This window comes from Sinocyclocheilus anshuiensis, unplaced genomic scaffold, assembly GCF_001515605.1.
Source record: "Sinocyclocheilus anshuiensis isolate Anshui unplaced genomic scaffold, SAMN03320099.WGS_v1.1 scaffold190, whole genome shotgun sequence".
Taxonomy (NCBI): domain Eukaryota; kingdom Metazoa; phylum Chordata; class Actinopteri; order Cypriniformes; family Cyprinidae; genus Sinocyclocheilus; species Sinocyclocheilus anshuiensis.
In genome coordinates, this window is record NW_015547663.1 from 1,161,377 (window position 1) to 1,182,226 (window position 20,850).

The following is a 20,850-nucleotide window of genomic DNA, read 5'->3' on the forward strand; positions in this document are numbered from 1 at the left end:
TGTGTACTGTGTATATTTATTATGTATATATAAATACACACACACATGCATGTATATATTTAAGAAAAATATTTTATTTGTATATTAAATATATTTATATATAATATAAATGATATAAATATAAATATATACATGTAAATATTTTCAAAATATACTGTATGAGTATATATATATATATATATATATACATAATACAGTAAATATACACAGTACACACATATATATTATGGAAACAAAAACTTTTATTTTGGATGTGATTAATCGCGATTAATCGTTTGACAGCACTAGACTGGTTAAGCATCTGTTTAACTGTCTAATTTATTTAATCTCCACTTTCATTTAGAGATGATAAAAAAATATGATAGCTAGTATGGTACTGATATATCATGATCACATGAGAGATTTTTTCTTTTATGTAACGTATTGTTGATTTTGGATATATAAATATGTCCTGTATTTTAAACCTTTAACGACATCTAACGCTAAAGTTAATAAAAAATAAATAAATAAATAACTTGATGCTATTCAATGTAGTCTTTAGCAAGTCTTAAAATTATTATCCATTTTTCATACTGTGCATTAGAATTTAATAATTCATATATTCAGTTACAGCAATTGAATTAACACTACCATTTAAAAGTTTGGAGGCAAAAAGATTTTTGTTTTGAAAGAAATTTGTGCTTTTATTCAGCAAGCATGATTTAAATTGATCGAAAGTGACAAAAGAGACATTTATAATGTTACAATAAATATCTATTTAAATAAATGCATTTTTTCATGCATTAAATCATTTCTGAAGGATCATGTGACACTGATGAATCACATAAATTCATTCCATTTTAAAATATATTAAATGATAAAACATTTAATTAAAATTGTAATATTATTTTTCAAAATATGACTGTTTTACTGTGTTTTGATCAAACAAATGCAGCCTTGGTGAGGATAAAGTTTCACAAACATTTAAAAATCTTACCGACCCCAAACCTTTGAACGGCAGTGTACATTTACAGAGATTAAATTAAGTTTTTATTTTTACTTAATAATAAAAAAATATAGAAAGCTATAGCTATTGGCACATTACTGTGAACCTGACAGAGTGCAGGAGAAAAAGGTGTCTGTGTTGCTGCCTGACTAAAAAGTTTTTCTTTTTCTTTTTCACCTCCAAATTCTTTGCAGATGTACATGAGTGGATTTCACTTCTTTCACTCAAACATCATGAATACTCTCTCTTCCACAGGGGAAGAGCAGTGGTGTGGGTTAACACTAGGCTTTTGTATCCACTTTTTCCTGCATCATAACAGAAAGATGCTTTACATTTCTGGTCTCTGGTGTTTCTAGTCAAATTAACGCACAGCTTAACCCTTTGCACATTTTTATATTTATTTATAATTAAAAAGCTTCAGTTTAATGAATTGAGTCAATCTTTTTTAATTGAGTCGAAGTTAGAATCTATCATGGCGGTGCTTATCGGTTATTTAGGACAAAGGTGGATTGGATTTTGAGTTTCTTTAAGGCTGCAGTATAGTGTATTTTGCCTTCTACTTCTTTTATCACACACTGACTCAAACGCAGTCATCTGTGTGCAACATAAAGACAAAATGTCACTTTCAGACACAGTCTTTCACCTGGCAACAACATGAGTCCTGCTGTGACCCCTGTCACCTTTCAGTTGGGTCACCTGTTACCCCTCACCCCGACACTTGAGAGGTCCCGAGAGAGACACACACTCTCTCTCTCACACACACACACACACAGCAGACAGAGAGTTCTTTGAGCTTCTGAAACATGTGCGTTTCAGCTCTCATTTCCTCTCTTTATATTTCTCTGTTTCTTTTGTATTCACTCTCACAGTGGTACTTAATCCTCCATTCAGTTGGGATTGGCTTCATTAGTGTGCTAGATCAATCTCCATTTGTTTATCATGGAGGAGGACCGTAACAAATTCTGGCAGAAACATGCTTTCCTATAAATATTTTCATATGAATTCACATTGTTTCAGACTCACAAACACTTGTATACGTCATGCACGCAGAACTTTATGACTCATCATTGTCTATTAACTTTGGGCCGCACACTCTCCCGCTCAAGGCCTCCACCCCATTATTGCTCTCATGTGAATGACTGTTTTAGAGGGAGTATAAACACATTTGAGCTTGTTGAAGAAATGTTGTCCAAGAAAGAGGTGAAATCATCAGTCGGCCTGTTTCTTCACCATCTAAGTTATACACATTTATTTAGCCAGTCTCATTAACAATGAGAATTGCCCTGTACCATTGTGATTTGGTTGAGCGTTTTGTGTTTTGAATTATGTAACCAAACTATTACTTGTGTTACGTTTATGTCATCAGTTCTATTTGCATACACATGGAGTTGCTTTTAATTGAGTGGTCTCTTATGCTCACCAAAGCTTAATTTTTTGTTTGTTCAAAAATAAACAGTAATATTGTGAAATATGTCATTAATCCAGTCTTTAGTGTCACATGATCCAAACAGCGATGCTGCTAAATATTTTTGTAGAAACTGACTTGACGAATCAAACATTTGAACAGCATTTATTTACAAATTAAGTTTTTATGTAACATTATAAATATTTTTGTCATTTTTGAATTAGACATTGAATTAAACATTGCTAAATGACAATTTAAATTTTATTTTTGGTAACACTTTATTTTAAGGTGTCCTTGTTACACATGTACTTACTATTATAATTACAGTTAATTATGCATAATTACATGCAAGTAACCCTAAGCCAAACCCTAATCCTAAACGTAACCATTTAGTAAGTACATGTAGTTAATTAATATTACTCAGTACTTAAATGTATAATTACACTGTAACAAGGACACCTTAAAGTAAAGTGTAACTGTATATTTTTAAAAATTGACCACAATGTTTTGAACAGTAATGTATGTGTGTTCATTTTTAGAAAAATAGAAAAACTAAAGTAAATGTGTATCTTTAACCAAATCTTGACATAAAAACAACTAACTTGCAGTTTAGTAATTAAGTAAGAAGTTGATTCAGTAACCACTCCGAATTATTTAGTTAGTTAATTCAGGGAAGGATTAATAAAAATTATTCAAACAGGTAACGCTTGGGTTTGTGAATCTTTTTGAATAATTCATTAAATTCCTTAAATTACCTTATTCAGACTATACTCCTATATCAGACTATACTCCTAACTCTGCATGTTAGGATTTCTTGCCATTATTTTTCTGTACAGTGTCTGTTTATCTCATTCAAACTTTAAATGCACCTTGATAAAAAAGTGATTTTTTTTTTCACCTTGTTGCTGAAGATTCAGCAGCAGTCATGATGAAAACATGAAGACAACCCTTTAAAGCCAACATGGAATGCCTTTTTAAACAAATTAAACAAGATATCTGTTGAGAAAAAAAATGCATATGTAACTCATAATCATTCTTAAAACTTATCTTAAAGGGATAGTTCACCCAAAAATGAAAATTCTGTCATTAATTACTCACCCTCGTGTTTTTCCAAACCCGTAAGACCTTCGTTCATCTTCGGAACACAATTTAAGATATTTTTGATGAAATCTAAGGGCTCTCTGACCCTCCCATAGACAGCAAGGTAACTACCACGTTCAAGGTCCAGAAAAGTACCAAGATGATCGACAAAGTAGTCCGTGTAGCATCAGTGGTTCAACTGTAAAGTTACGAAGCTACGAGAATATTTTTTTTCGCAAAGAAAACAAAAATAACGACTTTATTCCACATTTTCGTCTCTACTGCGTCACTTGTGGATGCGCGTTCACGACAGTACCATGACGCGAGCGTGTAGCGGCGCTGACCCAGATCCGGCGTAATGACGTCATCACACCAGATCTGGGTCAGCGCTGCCACACACTCGCGTCATGATACGAAAATGTGGAATAAAGTCGTTATTTTTGTTTTCTTTGCGCAAAAAAGTATTCTTGTAGCTTCGTAACTTTACAGTTGAACCACTGATGTTACACGGACTACTTTGTCGATCATCTTGGTACTTTTCTGGACCTTGAACGTGGTAGTTACCTTGCTGTCTATGGGAGGGTCAGAGAGCCCTCATATTTCATCAAAAATATCTTAAATTGTGTTCCGAAGATGAACGGAGGTCTTACGGGTTTCGAACAACACGAGGTAACACGAGTAATTAATGACAGAATTTTAATTTTTGGGTGAACTAACCCTTTAATGTTTAATGAAATATATATATAGTTTACTTCTGATACTTAATTAAAAAAAAATGTATGTTGCTAAAATAGTAAATAAATGTAGTTTTTTTCAGGCACATTTGACTGGATATGAAAAAAATCTTTACTACAAAAATAAATAGATTGCATGGTATTCCCTGGATACTAATAAATGCGGATTCTTGTTTTCCAAACAGCTGTTCTGACGTCATCAGGTTTTGAGCTCATCACTTCAGTATGTGTAATGAGAACACATGAAATGCAGATCTTGAACCGGAAAGGGCATCTAGCTGACAAATACACTGGGAAACTGTAATGAAAATATGTTTGTTGTATAGGCCTAGGTGTCATGTTTAATCCATCTCACTTTTGCTTGTGATGCTCAGGTGATGAGTGAACATGGAGGCTGGATCGGTGGTGCGTGCCGTGTTTGAGTTCCTTCCCAGTGTCTCTGAAGAACTCCCACTGTTCACTGGAGATGTCATTGAAGTGCTCAGCGTTGTTGATGAATTTTGGCTGCTCGGAATTAAAGATGGAGTCACAGGTAAAGTCACGTGAGGATTCACATTACATTGTCTGTCTGTGATATTGGTTTTGATATCTTTTCATTCTTTCTGCCTTCAGGCCAGTTTCCCAGCACTTTTGTGGAACCTGTTACAATCCCAAGCACCAAGACAGGAGAGAATCTGTATGTGTGCATCAGTGACTTTAACTCTGTGGATGCTGGAAACTTACCACTAGAGAGAGGTACATACATTATGCTCTTAGTTATTTAACATGCATGACATTTATCCAGGTTCATTAAAGGTTAATAATACTGCAACAAAGGGAAAATGTTAAAAATGATTAATTATGCTGATGCATAATACACTTTTCATGTTATTCCAAACCTGTATGACTTTCTTTATTCATGTAACAATTCAAAGACATAATGGAATCCCCTTAGTGAGACTTTGGGCGTTCTGCATTTTTGGAGATTGTGAAGCAAAAAGCAGTATAAAAACAAAGCAGAAAAGTCTTTGCATTTCAAAAATCTATCGTATGGTTTCCAGAAGACATTTGTGTTTCACGTAAGAAAGAAAATCATGCAGGTTTGAAACAGGGTGATTTATAAATTATGACAATTTTTATTTTTGAACCAGTTGCTTTAACATAAAGATGTCTAATCTATACATAATGTTAAACTTTTAGATAGGTGATGAGTTAAATCTCTCTGTACTGCCATTTTCTCTTTCCATCAGTATAAATCCTGCTTGCTCAGAGTGACGTAATGTCATATATGAGAGGTATATTTAATTTTATACAGTAGACAGTAGAGCCCTAGATTGTAGATCACCTTTACTGTAGCCACAGAAACAGCGAAAACACACTTTAAAAGAGCAAACAGCTATGTTTGCTGTTTAAAAATATAAGCTCTGGGTCATCAATTATATTTATTCCTGATGTATCCAGTTTATTGTCTATTTTGGTCTACATATGGGTCTATATGTGACCCTGGACCCCAAAACCAGTCATCAAAAACAGGGTCAATTTTTCTAAATTGAGATTTGTACATCATCTGAAAGCTGAATAAATAAGCTTTCCATTGATGTTTGTTAGAATAGGACAATATTTGGCCGAGATACAACTATTTGAAAATCTGGAATCTGAGGGTGTAAAAAAATCTAAATATTGAGAAAATCGCCTTTAAAGTTGTCCAAATGAAGTTCTTAGCAATGCATATATTACTAATCAAAAATTAAGTTTTAATATATTTACAGTAGGAAATTTACAAAATATCTTCATGGAACAAGATGTTTACTTAATATCCTAATGATTTTTGGCATAAAAGAAAAATCAATATATTTGACCCATACCATGTATTTTTAGCTATTGCTACAAATATACCGGTCGTGCTACTTAAGACTGGTTTTGTGGTCCAGGGTCACATACATATCATCAGAGTTTCCAGAAGCGCTGGTCCCAAGTCACCACTAGAGGTCACTAGTTGTGTGTTTATATTGTGTAGAATAAATGATAGTCATAATCCCAAACGTAATACAAAAAATTATATTTTTGTATTACTTATCTGTTATTCCTATATGTTCTGTAATGTTTTTTCTTCTTTTCATTGCTTACTTTGGAAAGTGTTTCTTTGTGTTTGATGTTTTGTATGTTACATGTCTGTTTATGTTGTATACTGCTTTAGATGTTTGTAGTAGTCAGTACTGATCTAATGTGGAAACTGTGATTTGTCCAGCACACACTTCATTATTTTTATGTGAAAACACAACTGGATGAATTTAGTTTCCCCTACCTTGTCAGTGGGGATCATATATGCTGTTCTAGTTTATGAGTTGAACACAATGGGAGGCGGAGTGTGTCTGTGTGGAATGTGGCCCTTGTGACCCTAATGGACATTATGGCTCCTGTTGATGTGTATGTGTGTGTGTGTGTGTTTGCTAAGTGAAACTGACTACACCAGTGACTTTACTGCCTTGCAAACTGACTTGAGGTCAGAGGTGAACTTCACACAGCTCTAATGCTATTTACAAGGACAGCATAAAGAAATACATTTTGTCTTTTGCCCTGGCTGTGAATGTATGTGTCAACACAACTACTCACCTGCTAGTTTAATTTTCATTTACAATTAATGCATTTAGCAGATTCTTTAGCGTGGATGCAATTTGGAACAACATGCTAATTATACAAATAAATATTATCTAATACAAATAAAACTAATACAGCTAATACAAAACATAATCCACCTAAATCCTTATATAAATAAGTCAACAGGTTTTCTTAATGATCATTTTAAGCTTCACAGAAGTCCTGATGTTCTCATATGTAGAGGAAGTTGTTTACACGTTGGGTGTGAGAAAAGTAAAATGCACAGTTCTGCTGGAGGGACTATTGGGTGAGGGTGACGAAGGACACTGTGGTTGTCAGTCAAAGGGGACGGTTCAATTGTTGGTCTGTGAACACATGCAGATGGTCATCTTTTGCATCTTGCTCTTTTTTTTAAAGGGTCTAGTGTTAATTACATTGAATTATATGAATAGCGAATTCAGACTTGTTTTCAGAAAATGTGTCTTTAAAGATATAGTTCACCCAAAAATGATTGTGTCGTTCCAAACCTATGAGTATGAGTTTCTTTTATGTTGAACACAAAATAAGATATTTTGAAGAAAGCTGGTAATCAAACAGTCGCTGATCCCCATTGACTTCCATAGTATTTCTATACCTACTATGGAAGTCAGTGGGGACCAGCAACTGTTTGGTTCTTCAAAATATCTTCTTTTGTGTTCAACATAAGAAAGAAACTTACAGGTAATGAATGACATGAGGGGGAGTAAATGATGACAATTTTAATTTTTGGATGAACTAGTATTCCTTTAAAGGGGTCATATAATGCTATTTTAAAGATCATTATTTTGTGTATTTGGTGTAACAGAATACCAGAGGTACTTGTTTTTAAGTATGAACAAGTAAAAATATGCACATGCTATAAGAAAAATACACTTATTTTAGTACTTAATTATCTTGTTTATCTATCTCTTTTTAAATGTTTATTAATTTACTTATTTTGATTTAGCCAACTGAACTGAAATTAAATGGCCTAGATGCTGCCATTATTAATGATCTTGTTTATCTAGCCCTTATCTCTTTTTAAATGTTTATTAATTGACTTATTTTGATTTAGCCAACTGAACTGAAATGAAATGGCCTTGATGCTACCATTGCATAAAACAACCACATAAATATATTTAAGATACAGTCTAGCTAGACTAAGTAAATGTGTATCATGTTTTTAGGATTTTTATATATATATTTTTTATAATAAAAAAAACAATAAAAACTCATTAAGAGAGCAGCAAGAAGTTTTGCAGTGCTTCCCTAGATATTAGCAGTGCTGCTGCATTCTGAATAAACTGCAGAGGTCTCATTAACATATGCTGGGAAGTCAGCCAGGACAGTTTTGCAGTAGTTGTTACTGAAAGATATTCACCAAATTGTTTTTTATTACCAGTATTTGTTGAGAATATTTTAATCCTTGTTATCCTGTTGCTTATTTTCTCCTGCTCTCTCCTGCTGTAGGTGATGTAGTTGCTGCTGAAAGCAGTGTGGATGCTGTGTGGATGAGAGGGCATAATGCATGGGGCTCACGTGGGCTCTTCCCCGTCTCTTGCGTTAAAGAGCTGGAGCTTTCCGGGCGATCCAGGCAGCTGTCAGAGCGCAGTGCAGCTACCCAGGCCTCCGAGCTTCCCCCACATGCGCTGAGCCAGGCCCGTGCCCTCATGAGCCTTCACGCCCAGCTGGACGAGGAGCTGGACTTTCGCGAGGGTGATGTCATCACCATCATAGGCCTGCCAGAGCCTGGCTGGTTCCAGGGAGAGCTGGACGGCAGGACGGGAGTTTTTCCTGAGGGCTTTGTGGAGCTGCTCGGTCCCCTGCGCTCGCCTTTGGAGGAGCCTGAACCTCAGACCCTACAACAGTATCCAGCTTATGGCATGGAGGAAGAAGAGAGGAGGGAGGAGGAAGAGCGGGATGAGGAAAATCCAGAAATGGAGATTCAACAACGGCAAGAGGAAGAAGAGGAGGAGAAGGAAGAGGGAGCTCTGTATGGTATTGCGCTTTATGAATTCCAGGCACTTGAACCTGGTGAGCTGGACTTTGATGTTGGTGATAGGATCCATATCCTCACCACGTTGGAGGACGGATGGTTGGAGGGGCAAATACATGGCAGAAGAGGAGTTTTCCCTCATCGATTTGTCAAGATGGAAGGGCAGCTACAGGTTGTCCCACAAAGCGAGACTTTAATTAGTGAACCTGAGAGAGAAGAAGAGCGTTACACTCCTGATTATACCTCAACTCAACCAGATTGCACAGTGCCAGAATATGGGCAGGAGTGGGCTACTCAGGAAGACCACACAGTGTGGGACCTGGATTACTTTGAGCGCCGAGAGGAGGAGAGAAAGGATGAACATGTGCACTACATGAACTCCGATCAAAGTTCTCAAGGGAGAGGAACGACTCAAAATCAATCACAGGTTAATCCGCAAGAAACAAGGCGAGAAAGACCCCCACCCCCTCACACGCAACCCCGCAGGATGAGTAGCTCAGTTCAAAGTACCAGAACGGGCAGCCCCAATCTGGGTAGACCCCAGCTGCCCCCTAGGCCGAGTCTACACGCTCTCAGCAACCGAAAATACAGCACCAGTTCTCACACCAGTTTACGAGAACCTCCTCCAGCACCCATCTCAAGGAAACAAAGTCTAAATCCGCCCACCAGAACCTCACCTAATTCCACCTGGACAAGAAACAGTGGTAACTATGCATCTCATGACAGCAGAAACCCCTTCAACAGTAAAATCTCTGCTGAGAAGACCAGGCAGAAGAAGTTAACTCGACACGCAAGCGTCAGTGATGCAGACCTAATGTCTGGTGGCCTTGGCAACCACTGGCCATGGCCTCAGGAACAGGGTTCAAATGGGTTACCAACGTCTCAGACACTGGAGACTTTGGCTGTGTCAGCTGGGGATCTTGAAGCCAAGCTTTCTCAGCAGCTGATAGAGTTTGAACGCAGCTTGCCAGGTCCTGGCAACGGAGCCACAGAACAGAGCCGATGGGAGGAGGTTAGTGGTAGAAGGGGCAGTAAAGTTTCCCGGCACTTCTCCATTATGGACTACAGTAATGAGAATGACATAATCCGTGGCTCCTCCCACTCCCTGATGGAACATCTGTTGCCCACCACTTCCTCTGGCTCCGCCTCCTCCTCTCTGGAGAGGCGGAAAACACTACGCCCACCTCCTCCTAGACCACGGGTCCTTAGGCCACCAGCACCTACAAACTCGCATTGTCCTCAAACCAATGGACGCATTACTCCTCAGCCTTACAGACCCGCACGTCCAGCTCCACGCCCACCTCCTCCATTCCCACGTACCAACGCTGTGATGCCAGGCCCCCCTCCACCCACCTCCAACCCATTCTATAACTCGCCGGAAGAGAAAGAGATTGTTGAAGAGGTGGAAGATGCAGAGGATGCTCTGGAGATGGAGAAAGAAATGGAGAGAGAAAGAGAGAGGGATCAGGAGCAATACAGGTTACTCTTGAGGTTGGAGGAGGTGGAAAGAGACATTGATATGTATTCTCACACAGCCCAGGAGCTGCAGGCCATGCTGGAAGAAGAGCAGGATGAGACTTCGAGACAACAGGCTCTTGAGAATCTGGAATTCTGCACCTACACCATGGAGACGCTGACCCTGGAACAGCAGCAGCTACAAGGTAGTCACTAATTCCTCTCTTTACTCTCACATCAGTATATGTGTTGTGTTTTTACAACTGTTACAGATACAGATTATGTTCGGTATCTGATATCTGATATTTATTTATTTATTCGTTGGTTCGTTTGTTCGTTCTAAATTAGGAAACATGCAGCATTTAACAGTATTATTATTATTATTATTATTATTATTATTATTATTATACTGATGCATGTTTCCCAATTGTTTCTCTCTAGGTAATAATTGGTTTATGTCTGTTTCTTGACGATAATAAATAATAATGCCAAAAAGAAGAAATTATTAGTTAGTGACAAACAAGTGACAAACATGCGTAGTAGTAATAATAATAATAATAATAATAATAGTATAGTAATAATAATAAAAAATATAATAATAAATATTATTATTATTATTAATTATTTTTATTATTAGTAGTTGTAGTTGTATTACTGTTATTATAAGTTTTAATAAAATACTGCATATTTCTCACTTTTGAATGAATGGCAGTTGTGTACATTTTACCTGTATTGGACTATTCTGTAAAACTCATATATAGTAGCAGGAAATGGGCAGCAAGTAAGACAGTGTCAGTGGATTCTTCAACCTCCCTGAGAATTTGTATTTCCACATAAGCCACTTCTATTTGTTTTATGCTGGTCACACTCTTTGACAAAACAGAACAGCAGCTCATATCAGTTCTAGAAAACAACCTGTCAGCTGCTCGTTGTGTTCAGCCATGCATCGTTTTGATTTGAATAACTGGATATGTATTTGCATATCAGCAATCTTGCTTGTGCAATATCCACAATAATCAGCCACTATCCTCTTTTGAGGTCAAATTACATCTTGAACGTTACTGATGAGTGATTTCGATATGCTACTGAAACGTCGAGTCAAAGTTCTCTGTACTGGGTGTGTCGATACTTTTATTTATGTTGAAATTCTCCATACCGTGTCTGTCAACATAACTTATTTCCTAAGAAGTCTGTAATCAATATGTATTGGCTAGTTTGCTCACATCTTCTCAAAGATGTTGTCAATTATATTACAATCTAAATGAGGAATTATAAGCCTCTTCTAATTCGTTCTTCTAATGCTTTCTCCTCGATGTTATGTAATATTCAGCAGTTTCTCATAAATGGTCTCTGCTTGACCTTCACACCTAACCAGGGAATAGAACACAAGTCTAATTGGAATCAAAGCACACATTTCTTGAAAATGAAAACATCTTATGAAAAAAGTCACATTTCAGTTTTAATGTAAAAATGGTATTTTCGCATTAAAAATATGTTTAAAAAAAACATTTTTACACTGTTTATGTTGCTCAGATTACTGTTTGAGTTCTCCTCTATGCTGTTGCCAATTCGGGCTGCTGCTACAGGTTGTTTTAGTTTTTTTGTCTGTTTTTTTAAAGAAAGCGATCAAATTTAGTTCAATTTAAATTAAGTTTTAATTACTTTTCAATTAATCGTCCAGCCCTATTTTCAGTGCTTGTGAGTATAGCAATGCGTGTCATATTGAGTCATTGGGTGTCATAATGGTGTCAGTAGCATTGTTTCCTTGTGTTTTTCTCTTTATTCATTTAGCTAGATGTGTTTGTGTGTATGTGTGCACGCGTGTGTGTGTGTGTGTGTGTGTGTTTCCACATTTATCATAACAGGGTGTGTTTCTCAACAGGGAGGGTAGAAACAATGGTTATTTATTGTTACAGTGCAGGGAGTCAGTCAGTCAAGAGCCTATCAGCTATGGAGTTGTACTCGCTGAACAGCGGTTTTCTGCTGAAGGGAGGAGACAAGCTTCTTATTTCATCATCTCTTCTGGAATGGAGCAAAAAAAAAAACAGGATTTTGGAGTAAGATAGGATTAGAAGTTATTTGAAACTATTGGTTTGGAAGGAAAGAAAGAAAGAAAGAAAGAAAGAAAGAAAGAAAGAAAGAAAGAAAGAAATTGAAGGCAGTTTAAAGAAAGAAAGAAAGAAAGAAAGAAAGAAAGAAAGAAAGAAAGAAAGAAAGAAAGAAAGAAAGAAAGAAAGAAAGAAAGAAAGAAAGAAAGAAAGAAAGAAAGAAAGAAAGAAAGAAAGAAAGTGAAGGCAGTTTTGGGGCTTATCAGACCCACAGGCTCTTATGTTTCTCGTGTATCATTTTCTTTCTGGGAACAGTTCTTTCCATAGTCATGTTGTTGGAGGAAAGACAGAGTTGTGATTTTGGTTTTGACAGGCTCATTTATGAGTGTATTTATGACTGAGTGTCCCGTTCTAGCCTTCTGTTGCCCCTTCCACAGCCTTTGTTCTAATTGGGATCTGTTTGGGTGCTCATAAAAAGCATCAAGAGCTCATTTGTGTCCGGATTAGAAGTTATTTGAAACTATTGGTTTGGAAGGAAAGAAAGAAAGAAAGAAAGAAAGAAAGAAAGAAAGAAAGAAATTGAAGGCAGTTTTGGGGCTTATCAGACCCACAGGCTCTTATGTTTCTCGTGTATCATTTTCTTTCTGGGAACAGTTCTTTCCATAGTCATGTTGTTGGAGGAAAGACAGAGTTGTGATTTTGGTTTTGACAGGCTCATTTATGAGTGTATTTATGACTGAGTGTCCCGTTCTAGCCTTCTGTTGCCCCTTCCACAGCCTTTGTTCTAATTGGGATCTGTTTGGGTGCTCATAAAAAGCATCAAGAGCTCATTTGTGTCCTGGATCTAATCTCCAGCTCCCAGCTTTTCTGTGCCTGTCTCATGCACGAAAGCCTATTCAGGTTAACAGAAGGCTCTTTAAAGAGCTGTATGATCCCATTGCCTGCTGGAAAGGCTGTGAGGGTTTGGAAGGAATGCTATTCTAAAAACAGAGATGAGACCTGTGTCCTCACCTCTGTCACAAGCATGCATCTGAATGCTTCGTTGCTGTAATTACTTTTTGAATCCTGTTGTGTTCTCTGATAGATTCCAAGTAATCAAAATGTATGAAACAGGCACTCATTGAGGGACAGTGGCTGTCTTGAATGCTTTTGATCCACAGGTTTGTCTGTGTCCTAAATGAGATTCATAAGTTTTTTTCCCCCTATGCCAGGTCATTAAGAGCCATTAACTACAGAGCGATGTTTAAAACTCCTTAAAGACCTATTTTTTCAGTTGCACTTTGTATCTTCTGCATACCTTTCTATGAACCAAAAACAGATTATATTTGGCAGATTTTAGATATAAATGTATGAAACGTGTTTTTTGACACAAGGCACCAGGTGCACCATCTTTGAATGTGAGTTCAGTGCCATTTCAAAGAGTTGGACTTGTGTAAACAAAGTAAAAAAATTCCATTACACAAGAGGAATGTTGCTCCTGATGTCTGTGAAGTGAAAAACATCATGCACAGAGTTTCGGTCTGCCCCATGTGTAGAAATGTGAGACCTTAAACACTGATTATCAAAATACCAAAGTTTATAAAGAATAGACGACAAGCCATCAGACCCACAAAATCTCTTATTCTCACTTTCCTTTCAGCCTTAACTGGAGCAATATTTTGTATTTTAATACCTTAAGTAGCTATAGCAAAAAAACTTTCTTGTTCTCTTTTTACCACATTTTCACATTACTAGTATTTGTATTCACTGACACATTCTCAGTACTGTGTGCTGTAGGAAATCATAGTACTGTGTACTGTTTTGTCTTTTTTGTAGGGGGGAGTGATATACTATACTGAAGCGCATGAATAGCATTTTTTTTCTTCTTTGCATGAAAAGATGCCCTAGCCTGTGAAACCAGGGGCGGCCCTTAACAATGGTTTATTGTGCAGTGTGCAGGCACTCGATCGTGCATGGTGCTCTGTGGAATAATCAGCCTGTGTCCAACTTTCCCAGGTCAGCTTGTTGAAACATGAAAGTAGAAGATTATGGCATTCATGGGAACCTTGCTACTCTGAAACGTATGATAGCAAGTTAGAACAGATACAGAATTGATTCTGTTTTTGACAGTACATTCAGTGTGTCAGGTTGTTTTTGTAACCATGTACACCTGCTAAAAACACAAGCAGAAACTGTGAAATAGTACAGCTTCAAGATCCCTGTTCTAGTTGCACAACAGCCTAAAAAGAGCCTTCAAGGAGCATATACAGCTTTGCTCATGAGTAATGTCAAGTTTAAAAACACCTCAGAGAAGTTTGTGAAATGAAAGAGGAAATGCTTCCTCCTCTTTTGTTTTCCTGCAAACAAAGACTTCAGCCAGTCACAGCCTCCCTGTAATCCATTCATGTGACTACGTTCAGTGATTAACCCTAAATGCCTGCCCTTTGCCTCCTCTCCGTTGTTGCTTCTTCCCTCCCCCACCTCCTTCCCTCTCTTCCTCCTATTGGCTGGGTAGGCAGAGAGAGAGACGGAGAGAGAGAGAGACTGAGTTTCTCAGGTCTGAACCAGACAGTCCTGTTCAGTCAGCCATCGTAGAAAGAGAGTTAGAGCGAGACCGAGAGTTTGAGCATGCCTGACAGGTGGAGTCCTCTATATCTTGAACTGGAATGTGAAATCTGGGGAAGCTAACACAGCTTGCCCTGTTTGTGGACTCTCACGGCCATTATGAAGGGACAGGTGGTCTTAGGACACCCTATGCCATTTGCCCCAGTGCCCTGGGACTTCAACAAGCCTCCTCCCAAGAGAGGTAAGAGCGTCGAAGAGTTGGTGAGTGAGGGCTGGGAGAAGGAGAGATGCATACAAATGCTGCATTTTCAACAACAGCAACAACTTCAGCAGCAGTCAGTCATGTGCCCTCAGGACTTCAGACCCGCGCCGGGACACTTGGAGCACCAGGCCTACCTCGGACAAGCCAATGGGTACCGTCAACAATGCTGGGAATATGAGGACTGGGACAAGGTTCCTTACCGAGAGGTCCCTCCCCAACAGTTCTTCTATCAGTCCCCAGAAGCAGTGTACCAGGAGCCGAGGAAGCCACAGGAGTGGACCGGCAATCACTGTTTCTATCAGCATCGGGAAGAACTGGATTACTCTGACTACAGAGACTTTGCACAGAGCCCAAGGAGTAAGGAACGTCCTGACTATGTGACCCGGTACCACTCTTGGGAATCAGATGAGTACTGTGAGGGACGGGAACCTTACAGTCGCAGAGATCGGTATGCGTACAGTTTTGACCGTGACAACCAGGACTACTACGATAAAGAGCTCGATAATTACAGAGATGGGGACTGCAGGGGCCGGGATTACTATGACCATAAAGAGCTGGATAAGTATGAGCGTTATGACCGCAGAGACAAGCACTATGACAGTAAACATCAAGAACATTACGACTCCAGAAAAAAGGACCGGTACAGATATAGAGAAGCAGACCCCTATGACTCCAGAGACAATTTCCAGTATGAGCGCTATGATCGTAGAGAGAAAGACCAGAGTGATGACAGAAATAGGGACCGCTATGACCGTAGTTACTGTGAGGAAGGCCGTAGGAGAGGTGACAGCTACCAGTATAGAGACAGGGATTCAATCGACCGAAGAGACTACGACCGGTATTTAGAAAGGAAGGGAGATTACTATGAATACAAAGAAAAGGAGAAGATCCGCAGTGACTTTAGAAAAGATTACTACTGTGACCGTAGAGAAAGAACAGGAGAAAGGGGCTCCTCTAAACTAGATGACAAGGAATGGTACGAACGTAAGAAAGGTAACCACTATGACCTCAAACCGAGAGACCGGTATGATTACAGAGAAAATAGCCAGTCTGATCAGAGGGATAGCTTTGAACCTAAAGAAAGAGACTCTTATCAGTACAGAGAGGGTGATAAACGTGATTACAGAGAAAAAGATGATCGAAACTATTGGAAAGATGAACGTTACGATAGCGGTGTTAAAGACTGCTATGAAGACAAGGGTTGTGAGAGTGATCAGTATAACCAGAAAAGCAGGGAGCGTTACAGAGATGTAAGGTCAAATTCCTTAGAACAGAGACAAGAGTCTGACCACAACAGTGGAAGACACTGCAAAGAATGGGAAAAGGATGTTTATCAAAAGCAGACACTGAAGGAGAGACGGTTGTATGAGGATCCTGTTAAACTCAGTTATGACCACAAGGACCAGTACTGTGATCGCCCGGGTTCAGGAAAAATGGATATGGAAGGTCAAGGCCAGGCAAGGAAGCCTGTCTACGTGGGTTCACTTGACAGGAACAGCTTTTATAGGAAGACAGCACCCAGCTCTCTCAGGAAGTCAGAGTTTGCCACCAACAGGAAAAAGAAACAAGGTAAGGCACATTAGTACCAGCAGCACATCCAGTACTATGACAATAAATCTGTGAGGGGCAAAACACACCTTGAGGTGGCTGTGGGTGTTCTTTGACGTAACAAAATGAGTCAACTAACAATAGTTAGTAATAATGTCCATATGGATATCACTTGAGGTTAAAGCTCTCTTTTGACCTTGTCCTAGAGCTCTGCTTTAGGACATCTCCCAATCAATTCAGGAAATACCAAAGGTGCTGATTGTGCTTTCACCATCTTAATGCATAGGTATGCATGTCTGTAAGACTGCCTATTGAAGCTGTCAGTGTGGAGCAGTGTGGTGTTTCACTTTTTTTTTTTAATTCTTGGAGGTGAACTTGGAAACTTAAAGGGAGGGGGGAACTGGTCCAACAGGTTTTGTTGTCAGGTTTTTTTTTGTCCCCTCGTTTTCTGTCTTTATTTCTTTCTCTCCCTCCCTCCTCTTTTCAAACTTTTTTTCTTTTGTTTGACAACCACTGAGTATTTTATGATGCCACAACTTCAGACAAAGAACAAAAACAACAATACAAAAAAATAATGCACCAAAATGTTCAAAGCCTAGAAGTACTACTTTGCATCAGGATTTCAAAATCCCTTTTGCCATGAGCTTTAAATTGGCCTCATTTAGACATTTAAGCTACATTTGTTTGAAAGTGCAATACATAACAATTTTTAATATAATATTAGTTTTATATTTTTCATGTTTTCAAGCAAAACATTTGCAAAAAGATTTTTTGTATTTAGATGTTTTCGTCATATCATATTTCATATAGTTTAGCATGTCAATAGTTAATTTAATGATCTGTTTACTCTGCCTCCATACCTGTATCTAAATTAATGTTGACACTAATACTTCTACTAAATGAATAAATGTTTAAAGAAAAGTTAGTTGACAAAAAAGATAATAATTGAAAAAAGTTACCAAGTTGCCACTTGGTTTGTGATTTTGTTTTTTAATGCAATGACATTCATACATCTTCAGTATGCCAATTACTGTCCAGATTTTTTGGGGTCACTCTATAGACTTCATGACTCAGAGAAACAAGTGCGCAGTCATTTTTAGAATTTTGTCTTTGAACTTCTGTTTTCGTGGTAGCTCTGTATATTCCTATAGCATTGCTGTTAGCTGGTGAAGTGGATTTACTTATTGTTAACAAAAGTTATAATGTGCATTGTAATCGTCGAAGCGGATGTCAATAGACTGGGAAGATTTTAAAATGAGTGGTTCATTCATTAATTCTTATGGCCTTACAAACTGGGTCCAGGTCTATATCTGTACCGTCTACTCCTTCAGGTTTCACTGATAGTCAAGAATGAATGGTCCTCAGTTATAGCTGCTTCATCAGTGCTTTTATGCATGAGGTGACATTGTTATTGTTGTCAGTGATTGGTGATGGGTGCTTGCCATAGGTGTCTCAGTGGGACATGCGTCTGACTTGTGTCATGTCTGACACAGAGCAGGTGGTCAGTTCAGCCCAGGGTAATCCTCTATATAGCCTACTGCTCCAGTCAGCACCTCGGTGTGGAGGAGTAGGAAAAGAGACTCCAGGGGAAATCTCTGGGACTAGGATGTGCCTGGTACCAGAACCCTCCCCCCAAATGTAGCCTTCAAAGACCTCTTACTATTGAGTTTGGGGCCCAATGAAGAGGAGGCCCAGCCTGACTCATAGTCTGAGGTTATCTGTTTCAAGCTTCACAACTGTACCTCTGTTTTGGCTCACATTAATTTTTTTCCTTATTTTGTAAATGTTGCTATCCAATAGCAATTTCTGGAGAGCTACATTCTTATTAGTAGAGTTTAAGAAGTTAATAGAGTAAAGTTCTTATTAATAGAGTTTAAGAAGAAATGTACTGTTCATTTTAATATGAATAATTATAATTAGTAATGAAAAAGTCAAGTCAAGTCAAGTCAAGTCTGCTTTATTGTCAATTCTTCCACATGTACAGCAATCCTGTTATCCGCCATCTTGTTATGAAAAAGCCATATACATGGAGCTTTGACTCTAGTGGTTCTCTAATCAGCAATCAAGTTTACTAGGAATTTTAGAGGTGATTTGCTACTAAGATCACCAGCCTAATGATCTTACACTGTTGATAATATACAAATAAGTGTGTGTGTGTGTGTGTGTGTGTGTGTGTGTGTTGGTGTGCCTTTATTTATTTAGTTGCCTGTTGCTGGTCTTTGTAATCCCTGTGCAGATGCCCATGCCAGTGGGCTGCAAGGGGATTAGGTGGAAACCTTCAACCAACCCTCACACAACATTTGTACAACATTAAGTCAATGGCCAGCTTGGCAGACAAAAGCCTCAAGTCACAGGCTGAGGAGGGAATTATCTAGTTAATGTAGGTCAGGAGCTCTTACACATACCCTGAAAAACAAATGCTAGATTAATTCTCAGTGCCACACACACCATTGGTTTTGCCCTTGACTTACTGCATTTTTAACTTGAGACTGAATTTTTACCCACTTGTTGAAAGTAATTTTTCTTCCAAGTACTTAAAGTGCTAGTTTATCAGCACTCAGACACAGACCCTTCATGACTGGAAGAGCACAGTGGGCATGAGTAGCTATAATAGTAGTAAAGCTCTTCTTTGTGTAAATGTAGAGGGAGGGCTCTCGGTGGAGCCGTATATTACATCTTCCTATTTGTTCTTAAACAGTTTGTTTTGTCCAAGTGGGTCCCCTGATGAAAGACAATGAGTGTTAGGGTGCTTTAAATTACGACATATCTCTGTAATGCTAATCTCAGCCTGTTAAGGCGATTATATACGACTAAATGACTTGGACTACACCAGTATGCACATTGAGTCATGAGCGTGATCTTATCAGATTCTGTGAATCAAGAGTTCTGTGGGAAAGAAGTGGTTTTGCGAACCTGATATTCAAGCATAACACCAAGATTAGCCAGAATAATGGTGAGATTTTAATGATGTTATATGTGATGAGTCTAGACTGGTTGTTCGAAGTACATGCAGGTGTTCTTAATTGTGTTATGAAAGAGAAGACAACTGAAATGTCACAGTAGCTGAATAAACTGTATTGCCAGCTGCTCGATATGTAAAAATTAATAAAACACAAGGAAAGGAGTATGGACCATTTTGTTCTTTTGAGAGTAAAAGTTATAGTTTTTAAGGATCCACACACCCAGAGTTAGAAGAGTGCAGTTATTTCACTTTTTTGTTCACAGTACTGGTAAAACATGTACTATAATACAATTAATTATTTTATTTTTATTTTCACAGAATATGTAGCTACTTTAAATGTTTTCACTGGAAAAGGGGCTGTTTTATCTTATTTGAGTATCAATTTCTTTGCAATAATGGATTGCCTCAGAAATAGTCTAAATCTCTTCAATAGAGTTCCACTTGAAAAGACGTGGACTCACAAAGCTACAAAATTTCATTTGTTCTCAGTCTTATTTGCAAACAATGTCCTTTAATTAAATTTCCAAGTAAGGTTAGGATGTTTTGAAACAAGCATGCGTCTGAGAGGATGTGGAGTGGTTAATGGAATGGTTGCTCACGTTTATTACGGGTGTGTCACATCCCACACAAATCCGACATCTGACTTCAACAGAGAACTGGAATGTGAACCTGCAGCCTTTTGAACAACAAAAAAACCCCGCAGATTTCCGTGACGCAGGTTTCTGCACCAGAATGAGACTGAAATAGTGTGGTGTAACTAATAATTGGTAAAGAAGTTTTAGCCCTGTTTCTGTTCTTGTATTTCAAATTACTTTTTCATTAATTCGACGTATATGCAGGATTTCAGCAGTACTTGTACGCCTTGCAAGATTTGAATGCGACATGCTGTCATTTTCCAAGCCGTGTTTACTTCATTCTTAATTCTGACTAGTGCTGTAAATCTGTCTGAAGGACTGGATTTTTGTGGCTTGCAACAACTTGCAGATTTCACTCACACACTATGTGTGTCTCGCTCCCACACTTACTTTCATGACAGTTGTGAAGGGTATCCATGGTAAATGGGCGGTCTTATGTGAACTTTGTCTTGAACACACAGGCCTGATAATTCATGTGATCTTAGACTAGAAAGGGATGAAAACAGCTCAGTGCAGTCAGACCATAAAACAGTTTCACATGAATAACAATGTTATCTTTTCATTTTCAGAGTCAGAAAATGGTTGGATTTCTATGTAGCAT

The 20,850-nt window shown here is 38.2% G+C and overlaps 1 protein-coding gene across 1 annotated transcript in view; it reads left to right on the top strand.

Moving 5' to 3' along the window:
- LOC107702462 (dynamin-binding protein-like) overlaps positions 1-20,850 on the top strand; it is a 60,297-nt gene that overhangs the window by 17,152 nt on the left and 22,295 nt on the right. Inside the window, exons 2-4 of the mRNA XM_016504795.1 lie at positions 4,579-4,736; positions 4,817-4,939; positions 8,270-10,456. Of these exons, the coding sequence (XP_016360281.1) occupies positions 4,592-4,736; positions 4,817-4,939; positions 8,270-10,456 (2,455 nt within the window). The 5' untranslated portion in view covers positions 4,579-4,591. The remainder of the gene's footprint in view (positions 1-4,578; positions 4,737-4,816; positions 4,940-8,269; positions 10,457-20,850) is intronic.